Source organism: Centruroides vittatus, unplaced genomic scaffold (genome assembly GCF_030686945.1).
Source record: "Centruroides vittatus isolate TY-2023 unplaced genomic scaffold, ASM3068694v2 contig_375, whole genome shotgun sequence".
In the NCBI taxonomy this organism is placed as follows: Eukaryota; Metazoa; Arthropoda; class Arachnida; order Scorpiones; family Buthidae; genus Centruroides; species Centruroides vittatus.
Genome location: NW_027122197.1, coordinates 1468545 through 1492178, shown reverse-complemented (window position 1 = coordinate 1492178; position 23634 = coordinate 1468545). Strand labels below are relative to the sequence as shown.

Below are 23634 nucleotides of genomic sequence, written 5' to 3'. Positions count from 1 at the left end.
TCAAGAAAATGTCTTAATATGGATGAAATAAAATACATAGGCTAATGCATATGTCAAATAATATTGAAAAAGATTAATTATCTTAGTTTATAACCTATATCAATTTTATATAAATTACAGCTGACCCTCATTTGATCACTGAAAATGCATTATCAACTCCTGCAGGTCAATATTGACCAGTCTGGGTACCCACTGCTTCAGACAATTAAGTTACTTTTTGTACTCATTAAAACATATATTTGATTTTTTTCCGAGAGAGAGTTTTGTGAATTTCTTTAGAATTTTGTTTTTTTATTCATAGATAAAAGTACAATAAAAAATAGAAAGTTAAAAACCATTAAAATTTAATATTACATTGTTATATATGTTAAATGATTTTAATTAATATTAAATTATTTCAGTTGGTTCTAATTGATATGGATGTTAAATGATATAAATCAAATCAAAATATTTGAAATATTACTAAAATCTGTAACATTTAAAATTAAGTACTTTGAATAGATCTATAAATTAAATGATTTCAGATGTCCTACTGACAAGTCTGCTAATTATCTCATGTATATTCTTGCCATTTCACATCATTTAAATATGTTAAATGATGTCAGGTGATTTTTATTATTAGAATTTGGAGTAAGTTAGTGTGTGTTTATATATATAAATAAACTGCAGGAAGGTTGTTAGTATTAAAAGTTGTATGGTTTGTTTTTTTATTGTCCCTATGTTCTTATGCAATGTTATATGTTATGCAAACAGTTATTGAAATTAAAATGATCTTGATTACTTGGCACCATAGTAAATACATTAAACAAAATTTAGGAAACTAAAATTTTATTTTAGAGAGATGCTTTCTGTAAGTCTGATCTTTCAAAGCTTATTTCAAATGTAGAGCCGAAGCTCTACATTTGAAATAAGCTGTACTAAATTAACATTATAGATTTTAGTGAATTCACTTTAAGTTATATTTTAAAAAAACAAAGTTTGGTTTTGATTTTCTTATCCATTTTAAAATTTATCAACAAATATTAAGTTTCTTGACTTTTATTAATCCAATTAAGGACTCAAAATTTGTTTTGATTTTTTGGTTAATGTAACCCTTGGTGCCAAGATGGCGGCTCATCTCTGATTCCAGCAAGGAAACAGTGGGACGCACGTTCTAACCTAACCTAACCTATTCTAATAATTTGGTTGCTAATAATTATGGCAATTTATTAGAATAGGTTAGGTTAGAATGTTCGTCCCACTGTTTCCTTGCTGGAATCAGAGATGAGCCGCCATCTTGGCACCAAGGGTTACATTAACCAATTTTTTTTTTTTTTTTATTTTATTTTACAAATTTGTTTTCATACTAGAGTTTTTATTATATATATTTTATTTTCGATTGAAACTGGTAGTTTTCCAATATTGGATTTTTTCATGTATGATTAATTTATATCTTTTTTTTCGTAAAGTTTTTAGAATTTGATAAAAGCTCGGAATTGATTTTAAGTACCGGTTCGTCTCTCGGCTTATCATTTGTAATATAAAAAATTGGATACACAATAAAAAACTCATTTATTTTATACGATGTGGAATGAGTTAAATATAAGCATAATTTATCATCTATTGAAGCCATTTTAATTTTAATATAGTGAAAAATGTAAGGAATAAATAGATTAAAATTATCTAAGGATAATAAATTTCAAGTAGCAAAATTAGTTTGAGATAATTGTTTGATATATATGGTGGATTTAATTTTGGTTATATTATATAATTTAAATAAATTATTTCATTGCTAGTTATTTTTACCTTTGATAAATTATTATTATTATTATACATGTGAGATATTTTAAAAGAACTGGAACCTATACTATAAAGGCTACAACTGAATAAAATAATTTTAGAAATTTAAATTTTGTATTGTGAATATAAAGGAATTATTTTAAAATATTAATTATTCTTATTATTTATATCAATGAGAAAGAAAAAAACATAATGTAAACTGTTTTACAGTTCTTAATTTAGACCATATGTTTTTTGAAATACGTAAGCAACTTCATAGGTACTATACACTGAAATTATTAAATCATTAAATGTCATTAAAGTATAATTTTACTAAAAATATCACTAGAAAAAGTGAAAGTCGTTCATATTATATATTAATGTGTATGAAATGTAGATTCTTACGATGATAATTTACTTAATTTTGAATGTACAAAGAATTACCTTAAATTTAAAAATATTAAGAGGATATAGTCTTTGAAAATAATTTATACATTAACTAATTTTTCTAATATATATCTGTTTTTGATTTTATAAACTATTTTTATTAATTGTAGCAGTTTGTTTTGAATGGAAAGCTAGGTCAAAAAGTGAACTAAGTACCCGTATTTTACGGACTATAAGACGCACTTTTTTCCTTCGAAAAATTGCCTCCAAAATTCAGGTGCGTCTTATATTCTGTAGTGTTTTATAGGTATTTTTTTAAAAAAAATTGCTTAAAAATTAAGGTGCGTCTTACAGTCCGTAAAATACGGTATGTAGATTTTTGATCTAAACCTGACTTGAGTATTATGTCGTAAGGAATTCAGGTTATTGATAAATAAAAATAACACGATTTAATTAATACAAACTAAAATTGCTTTTTTTTTAAAACTTTATTACCGTAAAATATTTTACCCCATTTTTATTAAATTACTTGAATTAAGCCTTAAATGTGGGATAACTTATTTGAAATTTATCTCGAACAAAAAATAGATATGACAAGTTATAAGATAAATAAATGATATATAAGTAATAGTTCTGGTTGGTTTAAAGAATTTAAAAATTTTTCTAAAATTTGTATAATATTTTAATGTGATTTAAAATGTACTGTATAATTTTGTTTATGAAGTGCTAAAAAGTACTGTAAGCATTATGTGAGACTCAGCACTGTAATTTGTTTACTTAACTATATCATAACTTAACATTCTAACAATACCATTTTGTTAAATAACTTTCAACTTTCACACCTGGGAGTTAATCATTTGTTAAGTTCTTAGCAGCTAAGTGACGCTTTCTCATAATCTTCTGACCTATTGTCTAAAGTAAATCAGTTGAATACAACAGAAGAAACCAAAAATTTAGGCAGTCATGCCCATTCTTCCGATAGTGCAGTCTTCACCCAGGTTTACTATACACATTGCCTCTGGCTCTTTTACCTTCTTGTTTACCTTGTTGGATTTTCTTGATCACTTGCGGAATTAGTGAGTGCCCCGTCCTTGGATTAACATTGCTGCCGAATCGACATTAAACGCCACCAAATAGGTCTATTTCTTCTCCTCATCACCAAACTTTCCGACTCCTGTCGACGAGGTTGCTCCAGCTTAAGGAAGATCCACCGCTACGTCAGGTATCTATCGCCATGCATTTTTTTGTAAACTTTCTCTCTCTCTCTCAGCATTTGCAAAGCACATATAGCCTATCTAACCATATCAACCTTATCAGTTAGATTCCTGTGGTCCATGTATTTTTCCTTTAAATTTTCTCTAAATAAACGGTTGTTTTGTTAACCTAGTCTCTGCGTGAGTCACTTCTGGTGCGCTGTCTCTCACTCCATCTGCCCGCGCATGCGGCCATTTGCGTGACCGAACGAACACGCCGTCTCGGCTTCCGTGGCCATAGGGGCCCTAATTACATTTATATCCTGTTTGTGTTATGATCTATTTTGGAATATTTCAAGTTAAATTTGAATGTAATAAATGGATGAAAGAACCCTTTCTTTAATAATCAGACCTTAAATTGAATTTTGTTAGAAGAAAACACATGTTAAGATTATATAATAAAATACAATTCCTGTATCATTGCTAATCAGTTGAGGTAATTGTAAAATTTTGATTTTACACTTGACATATGTTGTTTTATTCTCTTACACTTAACACTTAACATTTTTAGTTCTTTCATTTCATTTTGGTATGAAGTAAATTCTTCACTTAATTATTTTTATCATATATCAGTATTTTTCTTCATGTATAATGTAATATTCTTTTGCATTCTAAATGAGAAATTGTTAGAAAATTAACAAATTTTTCATAATAAAAACAATTTCTTTAATATTATTTCATTTGGTTAACATTTGATCCCAAGGATGGCTTCCTAGACAGCCCTAAGCATTCAATAAAATATTTCTGCTGGAAGAGGCTTGAACTGTTATTTAATTTCTTTGTAAATGCCGAGTCCAATTACTAATCTCCAGTCTTTTAATATTAAGCTTTCTTTTAATAAGGACTAGTCTATTTTATTTCAGAATTTCACAGGAATAGAGAAAGGAATATTATTAGAAATGATTTATGTATTTGATAATCTGAGATGATAAGAAAGAAAGAAAAAAAAAATTATGTGGAAATGACAAGAAGGAAACTTTCTAACTGATTTGAAAATGTGTGTTAGAGAAGTAAAAAAATGAAGAAATTGCATCCTAATAATAATTATCTCCACTTGTAAGATGCAGTTGAATTTAATAAATTTATAAGGCAACTTTGACAAAAAATAATGAACATGAAAGAATTTAATGACAGTCATTTATTTCACAAAGCTTGCAATCTGCTTGAACAGAATTGAAAAATAATAGTTAAGAAACATGAAAATGACTCGACACATTCAATATTACGAATTTTAGCATTTAATTTGATTTGGGTTAATATTGTCGTCATACTGATTTATGTGATTAAGCTAAACTTCAATTTAATTTATATTTTTAAAGTAAAAAATCATTATGAAACCAAAAGTATATAGGACACAGGATGTTTTTCAGTCATTTGTTCTTTACAATGTTATATCATTAATTAACTATTTAATTTTGGGGTTTCCAACCTTACTTGTGTATTGATTCCTTTTTAAGAAGAATTTTTTTTTTAGCAGCTCCTATATATGTATATAAGTGTGTGTGTATTTGTATTTACTAGATAATTAAATAATAATAAAATATTACATTGTATGTACAATATGTATCTAATTTACTCATTGATTCCTTTTCAAACGTTTAGGAATGCCATTAGGAAGCCTCGACTTAATTAAAATTATGTATTTTTATACATAGTTAATTTGTAGAACTTACAATTGAAAGAAATATAATTACATTCAGATAAAAAGAAAAAAAAATTATAAAGATTATGACTCCAGTTATATTACTTGTATTTATCAGAAGAAAAATTGTTAGTAAATTTTTAGTTATAGAATGAAATACAAAATACTCCTAAATAAGAGAGGAAAAACTTAATATGCTTCTATAAAATGTTTTATAAAGGTTCAGGACACATTAGATCAACCAAAAAAAGAACAATAATAATAATTGAGAGAATGACATAAATAACAATTAATTTACTACTACCACTACCTACTACTATTACTACAACACTAAAAACATTACATAATAATAATGTTGCATTAAAAGCTATAAAATTGATGAAGAAGGTAAATAATTCAGTTTTAATTAGATTTATAGAAAATTATTTTCCTTGTTGAAGTTTAATATACTTCAAAGAATACAAATTTTTTTTTTTGACTAATGAAGCATTGAATGTATGAATAGAAAGGGTTTTCTACAAATTTTATTTATTCACAGTTCAGCAATACAAATAAGTTAGTTTGGAGTGTTGACAGGAAAAATTGAAACTTTTGAACTCTTTAATATTAATTATTAGTTATATTAATTATAGTTAACAGTGAACAAGCTAATACATTATTTTTGGGGATTAAATAGCAGACTCCGGCATTTGAAGCTAATGAACTTTTTTCTGTTTTATTTTTTAAAATTATTCATAAGAACAAATACAGAACCATTAACTATGCAGTAAAAAATATTTACTAATCCAACATTTTCGGTCCTTTTCATTGACCTTCATCAGGAAATACAATTTAAAATTTTACGAGAAAGAACAAAACTGCCCATATTCTAAAAGCAGTTTTTATAACATTCCATTTTTGGCAGGCAGTAAATTATAGAGAAAACACCACGGTTTCACCAGCCTGGAAAATATTGATAAATAAAATCTAAAAACAAACGATGTAAGAGGATGTAGGTGCAAGAGTATAAATATGAAAAGTATGTTTTAGAATGTTTCTACGCATGGGTTTTTTCGCTATGGGTAATAGATGTTTTATATATTTATTGATTTTTTCCCGTATTGTACGATGATATATAATATGCAAAAATAACCGACTTGTGAGTTTTTAAATTTGTATTATTCCAAAAATGGAATGTTATAAAAACTGTTTTTAGAATATGGGCAGTTTTGTTCTTTCTTGTAAAATTTTGAGTTGTATTTCCTGATGAAGGTCAATGAAAAGGACTGAAAATGTTGGATTAGTAAATATTTTTTACTGCATAATTGATGATTCTGTGTTTGTTGCGACAGTGCAGTTACAGAAAAGATTAAAGGATATGCTTTAATGTGTTTGATAACAATTTGTGTACTCTCGTACCTCTAAGTGTTTTATATATTTGCTGTCTGAAAAAATATATAACCATGTATATAGTTAATGTAAAATTATAATGAAGCATTAAGCCAAAAAATTAAATATTCTTGGTTTTTAAAATAACTGCTAGTATATAATGACCATTGTGGAAAATATGAAAGACACTATAAAATTATTTGAAATTGAATGCAAAATTGTTGTATAAAATTATCATTAAAAATGTCAAATTTTTGTTTAAATTGATGATTGTTAAAATTTAATTTCTATATAGGCCTATTTTTATTTAAAAAAATAAGTTTATGATGAATATGAATTGTATCTTAACAAACAATGATAATGTATAAAAACATTGAAAATAATTGTTATTCTTGTGTTTAATTCAAATTTAATCAACAACAAGATGTTTAAAAACAACAGTGCATAAATATATTGCTTTTTAAACAGTTTAAAAACTATTATATTTATAAACATTTTTTCAAAACAGAAAAAGTTCTCTTCAGTTGTGTTGAATATTTCATATTAGAACTATTCATTCTTGAAATGATACCTACCTATTTCTATGATAATTTGTTATCTACTTATAATTGCTCTTACCTTAAAAAATTTTTAGTAGTATTCTTGAATGGATGAATTGCATTATCTTACTCAAAATATGAATTAATATCATCAATATAAAGATTTGGCATATGGGGAAATTAAAAGTAATGAAATGTTAAATTAGCTACAGAAACAATTGAGCTTATATATAAACTTAATTTTGTATTGTAGCTTAATATACAAAATATTTATTAACTTAGAGACAGTGTTTACATACATATTTTAAATTATTAATTGCTTCTTACAACAGTTTTATTTCATAAAATTGAATTTGCTTGTTTATATTTATTAATGCATTTTAACTGAATTGATTTAAATAAACAAATGAATTTTATTTATAGGTTTTTCAATATGTATTTTTTATGATAATTCAAAATTATTATTAAAATTGCTACGAAAAACATTAAAATTTTAATAGAAATCATTTGACTATGTCTAATACATTCTTATCAACATAATAGAATAGAAATACATTAAGTGTGGCAATAATTTAAATAATAGTGTTGATGAATATACGAATGATGACAAAAGTAATATAATTAGATTTAAAAAGAAGTAGAAATATTAAGTTAATTTATTACGTATTCTTATTCTTCAAAGAACCCTTAATTATATTAATTAGCATTGAGTCTGAATTCTTAATGGAGACTTATTCGTGGAAACAATGTAATTAATTCACCTTGTTGCCGATTTTCATGTATAATAAGCATGAAATATAAATAATTTATATGCAATCAATGATTTACTAAGTAATTTTAAGAATTGATTTTTTAATCACTATATAAATTAGTTTAGTTTATTTTGTATTGCGTAAAGTAATAAATAAAATTAACAAGTGTTTTTATATATTATCATATATTTCAATTAAGATTTTTCTTTCTTTTTTATGTAGTCCTTACAAGTAAGTTTAATAATTTCAATACAACACTTTAACATGCAAAGGTTTTTCAATGCTGATGACTTCATTTATTTATTGTTTCCAACAATAAAGTCATCAGCATTGAAAAACCTTTGCATATTAAAGTGTTGTATTGAAACTCTTAAACTTACATGTAACCATTACAGAGAATAGTGTTATTGTGTTACAAGTGTTTATATAATAACACTTGGTTTTAAAGACTAAATTTTATCACTTTTTTTGCCTAGTTTTTCTCTGAAATTATTAAGAGAATTTGTTCATTTAATAATTTAGATTAGATAAATCTTACTGAAATGATAAAAATAATATGTGCAATGATTATATAAATTATTACATAAAACATTTATTATACCAGTTAAAGGTAGTAGCTGTGATTAATGTCATAAATGCTAAAAATACTTGTAAAATTGATTACGTTCATATTCTTACGTCTTCCTGTATTACTATTTTGTGTGTTAGGATGCGTGTTAGTAATATCCTTTAATATTTTTAAATAATATATGCTTCAGTCATTTGCAGTTTAATGAAGAAATCTCAATCCATTTGTCATGGTTAAAATTCTGATTGTAATAACTGTTTAGAAAAAAGTTTTCATGAAATAGAACTGCATAATATTGTATATAATTTCAATAATTTCTCTATATTATTATTATAATACAATGTTGAAATATAAACTGTGATGCAATAGTAATCAGATTTTGTAAAGTCTAGTAATAGTCAGAGAAAATCATATCTACAGACCCTTCATTTTTTACTGGTGGTGGTGTAAACAAAATCAGCAAAAAATAAACCCATTTTTTTATTATGAGATAAATAGGAATGTATTTCAGGCATCCATATATGCATTTTTTCATTGATAACAATGAAATTTTTACTAATACAAAATAATAATAATAATACAGAAATCATAACTTATTTATTTATATCCAAAATTGATGGTGCAATTTTATACTGCTCTCTGTTGATCTTATAAGCAGTGCTACTGGATGCAACTTTAGTTCTGCAATGGTAGCCATGGTTGATTGTCCATCTATCAATAAAGGACTAGGATTAAGATTCTATACCTTCATAATATATAAATCCAAAGTTATTTGCTGTGCCTTTTTCCTCTTCTTGAGAATTTCATAATAAGGTTCTAAATTTCATTTAAACTCTACTTTACAAAGTTATCTTTGCTCCTACTGAGTCTATTTTGAAACCCTCTTCAATCACTGAGTTGGCATTAGTAAGAAATTGTTTAAGGGCATCATTAGTTATTTTTATAACACATTCTGGTTTATAAGACTAGACACCAACCAAATGCCGAAATTCTATCGGGCTAGTTTAAGGCTAATTACTAAATGAATTACATACCAATTTGGCTCTAGAGTTAAGTGTTAGGCGCCATCTCGTATTAACATTAATATCGGCATTTGGTTTGTGTCTAGTCTTATAATATATTGGGTTTAGCGATGTTGTTTACATTCTGGTTTGTTATCATTTGTCTTTTCCTCTATTTCTGAGTCTAAATGTTTACCAAATTTGATAATTCTTCTATGTAAATACTTGCATATAGCACTTATGAAAAATATTCTACACATTGTGAGAAAAAAGTATTTTCAAGATTTTTGGGGGAAAGTTGAAACTAGTATTACTGTCAATCAGCATAAATTAAACCAATGTAAAGTGAGGGCAATCTGTATTTTTTTAATAACTATGGTCAAGCGAGAACATGCAACATACAGATTTTAGTATTTCACAAGACTGGGTTTATATTTAAAAATGATAAAAAGAAATCCAAATGATTGCAACAGAAATGGAATTTATGGAAATGACTTTATAACAAGGAGAAAGTAAAGAAGACTAGTTAAACATGAAATCAGTATTTACAATTAGAGTTAGAACATGCTATAAATGAAAGCATGAATTGTGTACTGAAAATTTATTAGAAATAGTCTATTAAAAACAATGAATGCTAAACTAATGTCAGTGCACTCAAGAGAATAACTGCACATTATTACTGGTGTCATTCTATCCAACCTCTGAAGATTGATTATAACAAGCATATTGAACATAGAAAACAATTAAATGATACTTTAGGGCCATATTGCCCCAAAACAGCAAGTAAAATCTAGAAACTGTGAGAATTGCAACTCATTTAATCACTAGAGATAACAAGATTTTGCTTCTGGTATGAATAACTGCCACCTGGTTAAGGCACAGACTGACTTAACTGGCAAACCAGACTTTCCAGCTCTAAACTGTCTTCACACCAGAGCTGGAAAGTCAAAAAGAAATCTTAAAATTGGGTTATGTCACTGACTCTGGCTTGTGATTGTGTATAATTCAAAACCATGGATCACTTGAGAATATATTGTACTGTCTTTTGATTGTATCAAATCTATCTGACCAAGGCAATGGACAAGTCTATACAATGTGCACAATACTGGAGGACAATTTAATTCTTGGTGAATGAACATGAGAATAATAATGGAATAATCCACATTCAGTGATTTCATACTTTGATTTTTAAATAGTGGTTTTTTCCGACTAGAAAAAATTTTTATTAGAAAAGTGTATAAATTTTTGACTTTATATGGAAAATCTGGAGAGTTAAAAAATTTTCTTTTGTAGTTTAAAATAAAGATGTATTGATTATATGATAACATTTATTTCATCAAAGTATCTTTAACGATATGCCATTTTAATATATATATATACACTGTATGTTATAAAATATATATTTTACAACATACATAATATATATCTGTAATATAATAAATGTTCTTGCATTTAAAATAAGAGATTACTGTATTTTTTTTGGCCATAATTGAATATATATTCAGCTATAACAAAATTATTTTATATTATAATTATATAAATTACGCCAGCATAAAAATTAATTTTCATTCATGATCATGAATTAAAACGTTTTATATTTTTATTTACTTTAAATTTCATATGAACCTCCGATGAGAAAAAGTTAAGTTATTACTAAAATATCGGTTAAAAATATTTCTCATTGCATCATATTGATTGATAGTGATAGAAATTATGTAATTTTTAGAAATAGTCTAAAGAATAACTAACCAATATATTCCATGCCTTACTTAGACATGCATTAAATTCATTTTCATTATACAGATTGTTTCGCAACGAATTTAATTTCTTAAGTCGTAATTGTATCGATCTATATCTTTTTAATAAATTAGTGTTTATAATTAGAAAACTAATTTTGTTTTTTGACATCGTATGCGACGTAAATATTTAAATCGTATTTTAATGAAATTCAATCTAAGTATAGTATTATCAATAAATCTCAAGCAGGATTTTTACTAAAACTGTATCAGTAGAACAACAAATCAAACTACTTAAATTAGTATAATTTAAATTCCGACTTCCAGGTAAGGTATTAATGCGAGGGTGGTGTTTATTTTGGTTATTCAAATGATCTTTAAATCTTATGCAGATTTCAAAGGTGCTGTATTGATAGGTATTGACTATAAGTATTAATATTTATAGAAAATAGTTCTAAGTTAATGAGAAGTGATGGCTTAATAATTGAAAAGTTAGGAATTATAATATGTAAAAATCTAACCACGAAATTGTGTAATTATATGATGAAATATTTACAGTGGATAGTGATTTCATCAATGTTATTCTTGTCTTTTTTATATATAACTAGAAGGAAATAGCTACAATGTAATCAAGAAAACAAAACAAATGAAAAATGGAATCGAAATTTCGTTCGGCTCTTAAATTTTTCTTACCGAATATTTTTCGCGGAGCAAATTCGTTAGATAATCCTATTTTACCTTGACATTATACTCTTGATTTTAGAATATTCAAATACTTTTAGACATTTCCAAGGTTTTAGGATTATGGTTGAAAAATTGTATTAATATTCTTAATGTTACTACATTTAATTATTTTTAAAATATTAAAAAGCAATTATATATCTATTTTTAGTTTTTGTGACTTTTGTAATTTAATACGACGATGATTAAATAAAATTTTCGCTTCTTAATGCAATTATTTTATGTAATGAATATAAATTTTATCAATGTTTAAATCGTTAAGGAAAATTCTAGATATTATTTTTTTCAATTGGATATATTTATTAGAGAAATGCATTAGATGTTTTTCCTGTGCAAAAGTAAAAAAGAAGAAGAACAGGTTATTTAATTATAATATTTCTGTCAAATGAAGGGAGAAGTTGTATTTTTCTTGTCCATGTCTCCAGGATATAGGACATTTTTATTTCTGGGAGAATGTATTTCCTGAATTCATTCAATTGGAAAACATGGAGTTCGTAAAGTATCAAAAGAAGTTTTTCTCACAAAGTATTTCATTGTTTTAGTATTTGAAATATAAAAATGTTAATAATTCAATATATTATTATTTTATAATATAAAAGATTCAGGAAGTGGTAGGAGTAATATCACATAAGTGCGTTTTTATATTAGTGTAAATTCTTGAAACACGTTAAATAGAATAAAACTTCATATAAGGTATAAAATGAAATCTCTAATGCTTTGTTATGCTAATTTATTATGTTTAATGACCTTGTTGCAAATTTGTTCATTTTTAATTTGAAAATACAAGCTTTTAATTAATAAACTGTAATGTCACATGTGAATATATAACAAATATTAAGATAATATTATATTTGTTATTTATCCATTTTAAACTTTTGTAAAATTACAATAGGATCATCAGTCAGTGTCAGACCTCATTCCCTGCATCCTCATCACTTTGAAAAATGCTATTTCCAAGATCTTTTAGAAATTGAAACTGGTTGGAATCTCTGGGTGCCGGGTCAGGATTATATGATACAGAATTGCATTGTAATTTTTGAACAGTGGCAAGGATATCGGGTGCAATATGAGGCCTGACATTGTCAGGCAGAAGCATTACTCCTTTTGTCAGCAGTCCGGGCCATTTCTTGTAAATTGCATCATTCAAGTCACACAGCACTGAAAAGTAAGTGATGCTGTTGACATAGTCACCCTTGTTAAACTTCATCAAGTGCAGTAGCAGACCTACTATAAACTTTTGTCTTTTGGCTAAAGGCAAGCTTGTATTCTTCTACATCAGTGATTCTTAACAGGGAGGCTGCAGCCCCCTGGGGGTCCACAGGAAGTTCACCGGGGGGCCGCCAAATTATGCAAAATTTCCTTCATAATATAATAAAAAGAAAATTGATGTATAACCGAATTTCGTATTGAAAAGTGAAATAAGAAAGAAAAAGTTTTCCTATTTAGTTTTTCTTATTTATTTCTTATTTCTTTCTACGTACAACTTTGTTAGTACGGAAGAAATAAATGCAAATATGTTACTTACACCACAGTATTTACTTCTTTTATTCCAAAGCAATTCTAAGAAACTATTAATGCTTGGAATTTTAAAAATAATTAGGAAAAATAGTAGGCTTAGTAGTTGGCTTTGAAAATTTAAATAGTTTTGCAAAAGATATGCAAAATCTTTACGACAAGTTATGGGTGTTTCAGTTTTAGTTTTAGCATCGACTTTGGACCAATTTATCAATCCAAAGCCAATGCTAAAACTAAACTAAAACATGTTTCTTATTTTATTTTTTGTTAAAAATTAATGAGTTTTCATGTGTTATTGTGAAGTTTGAATGTTATTTAAATAGATAATGAAATACCGTATTTTATGGACTATAAGACGCTACAGACTATAAGATGCACCTTAATTTTTAAGCAATTTAAAAAAAAAAATACCTATAAAATGCTACAGACTATAAGACGCACCTTAATTTTTAAGCAATTTAAAAAAAAAATACCTATAAAATGCTACGGACTATAAGATGCACCTGAATTTTGGAGGCAATTTTTCGAAGAAAAAAGTGCGTCTTATAGTCCGTAAAATACGGTAATAAAGTTATGATTTACATTTATTATATAAAAAAATAAAGCAATGATAAAAAAATCAATTTATTATAGATAATTAGCAAGTATAAATTATTATTAAAAAAATGGGGGTCACAAAAAAATTATGAAATATTTGGTGGGCCGTGAGTATAAAAAGGTTAAGAACCACTGTTCTACATCATGGATCCATGTTTTGACTGGCTGATAGCAATATACCCATGACTTGTCACTGGTAATTGTGAGGTGTGAAGCGCAATAGGAATACACAGACACGTGAATTCAATTAAAACAAATTTAATTTCGCGATCAATAATATATACAGATGAGTTCTTTTTGGATTCCCTCAGTCCAATTTCTCTTACTGTCCGATTGTAACAATAACCCAAGTAGCTTACCTTCTTGGAAACTACTTGCCCGACAATACTAATGAAACCCGCGCGATCCTTAACTAACTTAAACCTAGGGATAGAAAAGTATAGAGATAAGGAAATGAGAAGAATTGATAGGATAGTGGGGTACCCTTGTTCTCGCTGAACTCGATGCTGGCTGGTGCTCTATTCTGCGTGTCTCTGGGTTCGTCAATGTTTTAAATATCTTCTACTATAATTTCTTTTCGGTGTCTCTGATTCGAAAATCCAGATCCTCACCTCACGGCTCTCCATTCGGCCCTCGTAGAATTCCGTCTCACGAGCTCGCCGTTTTCGTCCGTGCTTCTTTGTGTCCGGCCGGGGAAAAAGTGACCCTTCGTGACCCAGATTTGACTCGTCCTCCACTCGAACTCTTTGTTCCACACGGCCCCCTGGTGGGTGGGGAGTGGGAAGCCCCCATTCCCAAAAGCCAGAACAATGAACAAAGGAAGTTAGAAAGAAGGGTTAAGAAAGAGAGAAAATTATTAAAACTAATTAAATCTAAAATACATATGTACAAAAATATGGCATACAGCCACATAATAATCTGCTATAGAATTGTAATGTGTCAAATTTTTCAGGTAGACATCCATGTGATTTTGTTTTATTTTTGGGGTAGGCTCGAATATATAATGCAATTGATTGTGTGCAATTACATGCATACTGGATAAAACACCCAGTTTTTGCTAACATTTATTCAGTTGTAATGTACAGTACACTATATTATTTCTTCTACTTTTGACTTGTTTTTATTGATTGAAATAAAATGAGACACCTTTTGGTTTTTAGCAGTCTTCCTTCACCTTGGTTTCAATAAATTTGAAACATTTTAGTGTTCTTTGTAGCAAGTTCTTTAGCATATCTCAGCTTGTTCTAATGTATTGTTTATCAGTACACCCATCATATTTATTCATGAAATGCTCAAGCTACAAGAGTTAATGCAGCTGTTTGCAATCACACGAGAGCTAATAATTGCTACTATCTATTAGCAAAGTTTTTTTTGCATTTCAAGGACAAATATGCAGGATTTGTTTGTGACTTGCTTATCAAATCATCCTAATGTAAACCACATACTATTGTATTACTGATGATACTGTTAATGAGTAAAATAAATTCTTTTAATTAGAATTATTTTACTCTATAATCAGTTATATTTTATTGATTTTAATAAACATTTAAATAGCTTTATAATCAACATTTGATTCATTTAGATACTTGTTACTTCAATATTGTAATTGTTAAAATAAAAATGAAAGTTTTATCTGATCATTTAATGAAGCTATATTAAATTATAAGTTATGAAAAATAATTGCATCTAATAAACAACATAAAGCAAACAAGAAAGCATTCTGGTTTTGATGGTCACTTATACTGCAAATTTGCTAATTAATTAGTTACGGATATAGTTAAGTAACATATGATGTATTATGGTTAGAATAATAAATAATAACAATAAAATTGCCAGGACAATAATTGTAAAATTAATAAACAATTTGAGACTATACAATAGCGAGTCTTTTGACGTCTTTTCTCGCACCTCGGGGAAAATAATATTCTTACGGCAGAGAAAGGACATCGAAAGACTCTTTATTGTATAGTCTTACTATTTATTAATAACAATATTATTAGCAATAATAACAAGGAAAAACATTTGACAAATATTTACGATAAATGCATTTTGTATGTTCATAAATAAATTTTTCTGGTTTAATATCAATGAAAACTGTGTTGAAACAGAATTTTTGAATTTGTGATGTACTGTTCAAATTTAGAAAGTTAATTTGAATGCAAAAGCCATAAATTGTAATATAAACTTTATTAATGGACATAATAAATATGATGATTTAAGGAAATCATTCTAACAACTAAATGATTTTAACATTAGCAGTGATCTAATGTTTTTTTCAAATTCTTTTAAGTCCTATTGATATATGGAATAGATGCATTTATTTTTTAATGTTTTAAATGTTGTCTGTCAAGCAAATTTATTGAATGATTTATATAAATTTTCTATAATTGAATATATAAACTAAATAAAGCACTTTTAAGTGAACTTTTATTATATATATATAAATATTTTTTCTGTAGATGTATAACTTTTAACAGTTATGAAGTTATAATTTTGAAACATAAATGTATTAGTTCTCCTCAAAAATTACAAAAATATTGTTAATCAAGGATAAAATATAGAGCTTTAAATTCTTAGACAACAAAGTATCTTTTAAAATATTTAAATATTTATTCTTAAAGTTCTTCATAATATAATGTATATACTACATTTTATCATAAACTTTAAGAATTATAATTATTATTACTACTACTATTTCTTAATAGTAGTAATAAGTAATATTAAGTAATAACTAGTATTAAGAATCATTACAATGGAAATGTATTGCTTCTTAAAAAGATTCTTTATTCTCAAATATCTATTGCTGGAATTTTAAACATAATAGGCTATTGATTTAAATTATACGATGCACCTTCACTAATCTGAATTACCATTGTTTCCTGTCTATAATTTGCAGATTACTAGAAACCCTTCCAACTTCAGTGATGTGAATTAAAGGACACTATATATCTTATAATCTGTGCAACTTTTTTTTCACATCAAAAATGGCTCTATTCATTTTATTTTTTGTTCATCAAGAAGTTTTGATGTGATAAAATGTGAAAGTGTGTCTTGTTATTTACATGGTAGACAGATGCACAAGAAAAAGATACCCACTTCTACTCCTTAACAACACAATTCTGTTCACAAGTAGGAGTGGAATAATGTTGTTTACATGTCTGTCAATCCTCTAATAAAGATTTCCAAACTAATCTTTGTTTAAAAAAGTTTTAGTTCAGAAAATCAATAATGATTAATAGCACCTGACCCTGTCACCTCAATCTAGAAGACTTTTTGTCTTCTTGATTGAGGTGAAGGGTCATTTGAGGTCATGTGAAGAAGACAAATCTTGTCATGTTATCTCAAAATGACATAACATGACAAGATTTGTCTTCTTCCGTGTTGATATTGACAAGATTTGTCTTCTTCCGTGTTGATATTGAGAAAATTTGTTTCTGTGACAAATTCAGAAAGTTGTTATAGAAGGTCAATTTAATTATGATTAAATTGCAATTAAATATTTTAACATATAGATTTCAAAAAAGGAGGAAGACAACTATGTTTAAAACCATCAAAAATTATACTGAGATAGTATTATAATGTTTCTTTGGAATTAATTTTATTTTTGTAAATTTTTATTTAATTAATTCACTTTAACTAACTATTTATTATAAATTTAGGTTAATGTTACCTTAGGTGCCAAGTTGGCGGCTCATCTGATTTCAGCGAGGAAACAGTGGGATGAACGCTCTAACCTAACCTAACCTAACCTATTCCAATTATTTGGTTGCTAATAATTATGGTAATTTATTAGAATAGGTTAGGTTAGAACGTGCGTCCCACTATTTCCTTGCTGGAATCAGAGACGAGCCGCCATCTTGGCACCTAAGGTAACATTAACCTAATTTTTGAGTATAGAATGGTAATCCCAGACTAAGCAGCTCTGAAGAAAGTTAGTTTTAACCCTCAAAAATTGAAAACTAAAGCTCAAGCCTGAATTGAAATTAAATGTACATGAATAAATTTAAGAGTTATTATATAGATGTGTTTATTGTTCAGTACAGTATTATAATCTGGCATATAATTCTTACACCTTACCATATTAATGTGTGAAACATTGCTTGGATTCAAATAATTTTTCATTACACTAGTTTTGACCATTGTAAGATAGGAACTGACTATTTTATATTTTTGGATTTTTCAAGAATTTCGAATAAACAATAGGCAAACTTGAAAAATTAATGACAATAAGTTTTTTTTTCCAACGAAAATGTGTATCTGTGAATTATAGGTAATTATTACAGTTATTATGGTTTAGATTAGTGAAAAATTCAGGTTAGCAAGTTAAACGTAAAGAAAAATAAATTAAAACGGATTACAAACTAATAAGTACATAAAAAATTTTTTTATATTGTCTTTAGAACATAAATGTATGTTAAATGTGAAATAAAGTATGGCCAAAGTGAACAGAGACAATCAGATCTTGTCTTAGAACTTTAGAACATCTGCACGTGCATTCTTGTTTTCACACGTACACTTGTGAAAAGGTGTTGTTGTGCAATACACAGGAGGTGTAATTGAAAGCTTCATTTACTTCTTCAGCTTATGAAAATGTAGAGCTGAAAAGTCTATCAAAATGCATAGTTTCATATTACAAATCTTATGGATGAAAAGCAACGGTTCATCATTTTTTGGAAGAAGTCATAAGGACAAGCATTTATTGCACTATTTAATGTTATAAAAAGAATGGAATTGAGAGTTGCAAGCTTCAAACCGGGTAATCAGGGACACTAAAGACAAAAAACAATGACAACAAAGTAAAAGTTTTGTTTCATAAGTACCCATTAATTTCTATAAGATCTGTGGTCAAGAAATTGATAATTCCAAGGTCCATTATATCCTATATTAAAGCAAAGAAGCCGGGGATCGAGGCACATGTAAAACAATGTGTACCAAAGTACTCTGGTAGTCAGGAAATCTGAGCAAAGTCAGGATGTCGCAGAGCGTATGAAAAATCTTTGAAGAGAATCCTCATTATTGATGATGAAATTAATGTTTCCTTCAACCCTTCAGATGTAACATGCAAGAAGTATTATCATGCAGAAGACCAAAGAGAAGTCATCTACAATGAAAATGTCAAATCTCAATCTAATATCTACAAACTGTATCTCATCTGGCAAGCGATGGACTGATTTGACAATGTATCTAAACCCTACATTTCTGAAGACACATTTACATTTGTGAAGTTTACTTAAAAGAATGCATTCAAGGCAGGCTTATAGCTTTTATAGATCAACATTATGAGAAGGATGATGATTTCTTCTGGCCATACCTGGCAATGGCCCATTGTGCAAGAAAAGTCACTGATACCTTAAAAGAAGAAAACATTGATATTGTACAGAAAATGAAAAATGCTCCAAACATCCCTCAAACAAAAGGTATCAAAAGATTTTGGGCACTCTGCAACAGAGAATATGGAAAACGAAAGTTGCAACCAAATATTTGAGAGGATTTTGACAAATCTGGCAAAATATCAGCAATAAGGTTTCAAAGGAATCTGAAAAAGCTATGATTGACAAAGCTACAAGAAAACTTCAAGAAATAGCATATAAGGGTGTTAAATACAACTAATTAAATTTCTAATGAAAGTAGATAACTTGCATGCTGTGGCGTAGTGAGGGGGTGCAAGGGGGTGTATTATGCACCAGGCGCCACTCGCAGAGGGGCGCCCAAATGGTCTCCAAAACAAACTATATGTGTTTCTGGAGGGGGAGGGAGCACCAGTAAAGTGTCGACGCCAGTTATGCCCTGGGTGCCAGTTATGTTCGCTACGCCACTGCTTGCATGTTCCATAAAAGTGATAATTTTGTCATAATAACATTTCATTTGAAATCTACACCAATTAAATTTTTGTTTCTCTTCACTTTGGACCTGCCTTATATAATAATTTTACAAATTATTTTAAAAAATCTGATTTATTTTTTAATTTTTTTTGTTTTTGGATGGATCTTTTAGTGGAAAAACTGAATCAGTTTTGTTTATTTAAGTGGAAGTTTGGATTAGCATAGATTTAGAGTAGTAAGAATGCACTGCAATTATAATTTATTACATATAAACCATTTTTATCAAAGAACTGGTCTCTCAGATTGTGTGAGAGACTTCATGTGAAAATCTCTCATTTTGAGATTTGTTTGAAGAGTTAATAAAGAATGAGAACTTAGATAAAATATTCTTGAAAACAGGATACGAATACATTAATGTATAAATTGTATTCATTAATATCTCAAGCCTAGAAGTTTGACAGTGGCATTTGGAATGTCAAGCTGACATTCCAAACACTATTGTCAAACTTCTAGGCTTACAGGAAAGCTGGACTGAATGTCTGACGTACATATTTTTGCGTTGAAAACGTCGGCCGCAGCCTCTCTAATACTTATGAGCTTGAACTTTACACAGCAGTAGCTGGCATTGAAATGAGAAGTTTAGTGTGCATCTTTTATTTATATCAGCAAACAATACTGTAAAATATAGATAATGGAATGCTGGTTCAACATTTTATTACTGTTATCTAAGTTATTGTGTCTGTTAACAGTAGATTTATAAAATAAAATTCATTTTACAGCAAGTTTGCAATACTTTAGAATAGTGTTGCTACCCATCCGGTTTTCACCCAGACAGTCCGGTTTTTAATTCATTGTCCGGGTTAACAATTAATTTTGTCCAAGATTTCGTAGAAATTGTGAAATTATGATGAAACAAAGTACTAGCAATTATTTTTATAAATTTACTTTATTTTAACAGCAAAAGACTTCACACTCTCATCGAAAGTTAATTCATCGATGTACGTCGCAACTTGTCCTTTTTTTGTTTCTTCTCAGCTCTTTAAAGCTAACTTATTTCATTTCTTAACTTGTTGCACCTATACAAGTCCCTAACTGGTTTAGAACTGGCGTGCACATTATTCTTCGCATGGTAAAATAATATATAATATTGCGCATGCATCAGGGACTTCTGTTCGAACAAACCTGACCTGCCGTCCAGGTCAGCAATTTTGAAAAGGTGGCAACACTACTTTAGAATAACAGTGTGTGTGTATAATATAATTTACATACATCTTAGACAGCATGTTCATATTTATATAGATGCCATCTGTTGAAAATTAACACACAGTTTTCAGTCAGTCCACTAGTTTAATCGAATCTATAATTTTGAATTTATTTTGTTTTTGTTTTAATTAAAAATAGCGAGGTTGAGGCCGAAGTTTTAAACGCGAAAATGTGTACGTCGAACATACAGCGCCTCTTTCCTGCAAGCCTAGAAGTTTGACAATGGCATTTGGAATGTCGAGCATGGTTCCACTGACTTTCCAAACCCCATTGTCAAACTTCTAGGCTTACAGGAAAGCGGCACTGAATGTCCGACGTACATTTTTTGCATTTAGAACTTCGGTCTTAACCTCACTAATAATTGGGACATATTTGGACACAGTGTAGAAAAAAATGAAATTACAGTCATTTTTATCTAATAATAACCAGTGTTAAGTAGCAGTTGTCAGATTACAATCATTTATCAAAGTTATGATGTAGTAACTGATGCTAATAGTGGTTTTATAAAATTAAGTGTTACACATGCATTTAAATGAGGTAATTTGTTGATTTAACAGTTTATACAATGTATGCTATTCAGTTTATACTATTACAATACTTTTTATTTTTGCTTAATTATTAAAATATTTAAATTTACTTAAATCTAAATGTGTTTGTTTAAAAATTTCAGAAACAAACGTGATTTCTCATGAGGACATTCACAAGGTAGAAATTTGTGCAGTGTAGTATATTCGAGGCGAAAATGGCTACCAGCTTCGATGTGTTCATTCCACAGCTTAAAAGCCAAGATACAAAAAAGCGCTTGCAACTTGGAAGTGACATACTTAATTATTTAGAAGTTCCAACCAATCCAGTAGAAACTGAAGACTTAGGATCTTTCATTGATTCTTTAGTGTTATGGCTGAATAGTAGTAATTGCAAAGTAAGTTTTTTTTTTAATTATTAGATTATTATGGTTAAGTAAGTTATTTTAATGTTGAAAGGTTTAATTTTCTGTTAATTAGATTTTTGTTATTATATATCTATATTTGACATTTTTGGTGTGACTAGACAGTAAATGTAATGAGTATCCAAACAAAAACATCTGGGTGTAAAAAATTTTTGCCAAGTAAAAATTTATGACAATTTAGATGATGGTCAAAATTTTTTTAGCAGTTTTTTTTTGGTAAAGATAAGGGTAGATTTACACACAACAGTGACGTGTCGGCACAGTGACTGTTTGGTGCAGTAAGCATCGATAAATATCACACACAGCCAATCATCTACGACACTTGTATGATTGACAGAATACAGGTCATGTGTCGTAGATGAAAATCTGATTGGCTATGTGTGATATTTATCGATGCTTACTGCACCAAATGGTTACTGTTGTGTGTAAATTGACCCTAAGCTTGGCACTTGACAAAATGTAAGGTAAATACAGGTAAAAATTTTGACATTTGTCTAAATTGTTATAAATTTTTACTTGGTGAAATTTTTTTACGTCTCAGATGTTTTTGCTTTGATATCAATTGTTTTTGCTTAATAGTTGTATTATTATGTCAAGACATAAGACCAGTTGCCGACCAAATGCACTGTCAACCGAATGCTTTTAACATTCAGTTTGATTGGTGCTGACTGAACAGTTCATCGACCAATGCGCTGCCAATTGAATGTGCTGCCGACCAACACTTTTAATATGTTATTTAGAAAAATTGTTATAAAAAGTTTTAATTTGCATAAATTTGAGTTTTTGTAATTCTGAGTAACATTTTGTATAAAATTTGTTTGTTTCCATGCAATTTTATCTTTATAAACATAAAAGTAAGCCATAAAGTCGAATTAGTTTTAAGAGAAACCCACATGAACTTTGACGTATTGACCTGAAAGTTTTGCGAGCACCTCATTGATAATGTGAAAGGCTTAAGTTTAAACTTTGAGCTTTCTAGACTCGGTAGTTTTTTTCTCTACGAGTGTCTGCAGTGCCGGATGAAGAAGAAGAAAATACAGTTTTTTTGGCAATTTTTTTACTTTTCAATTGCTTATATTTCGACAGCTGCTTTATAAAAAATCTTGAAATTTTGCACAATACCTAAGAAAACAGTTTTCTTTTGAACAAGATATTCGGAATTACTTTAGGTGTTTGGGGATGGAGAAAATCGACCTTCAAAAATCGGCAACCCTGATTCTTGTATATATAGTCAGTGACTTTTTAACTTGGCAGGGGAGTCACTACTGTGACTCCTGATACAATAACCTCATTTACAATAATCATTCATTAATCATGATATTGATTTTTTCAATTAATTTCTCATAAATTTTAAAAATTTCTGAATAGACTGTTTAAAAATAATTGTTACAGAATTGAATAAACTAAGTTGGAATTGAACTAAAAACTAGTTAATTCTTATTTTAAGACTTAATAAAGCTAAAAATCATTGAATAAAATATTTTTCAATAAACTGATTTTTATTTATACTTCTAAATTATATGCATATTTCATTAATGATAAAAACATCTATTATGGGAAGGTCGGGTAGTATCGGACACCTAAGATTCTCTTATATTATAAAATATTTTTACAGCTCAGTTGGACCAGATTACATTCCATACAAAACTTCATTGTTCTATAAAAACACCTCTTAAAACTCATTTTTCTAAGATAAAAATATTAATCACTTTTTACAGTCATTCTTCTTTAACTGCACTAATT

The 23634-nt window shown here is 28.1% G+C and overlaps 1 protein-coding gene across 3 annotated transcripts in view; it reads left to right on the top strand.

Moving 5' to 3' along the window:
* LOC136975569 (CLIP-associating protein 1-like) overlaps positions 1–23634 on the top strand; it is a 171677-nt gene that overhangs the window by 8578 nt on the left and 139465 nt on the right. For all 3 annotated transcript variants that reach the window (XM_067270655.1, XM_067270656.1, XM_067270654.1), the window contains exon 2: positions 21613–21864. In XM_067270655.1, the coding sequence (XP_067126756.1) occupies positions 21685–21864 (180 nt within the window). In that variant the 5' untranslated portion in view covers positions 21613–21684. The remainder of the gene's footprint in view (positions 1–21612; positions 21865–23634) is intronic.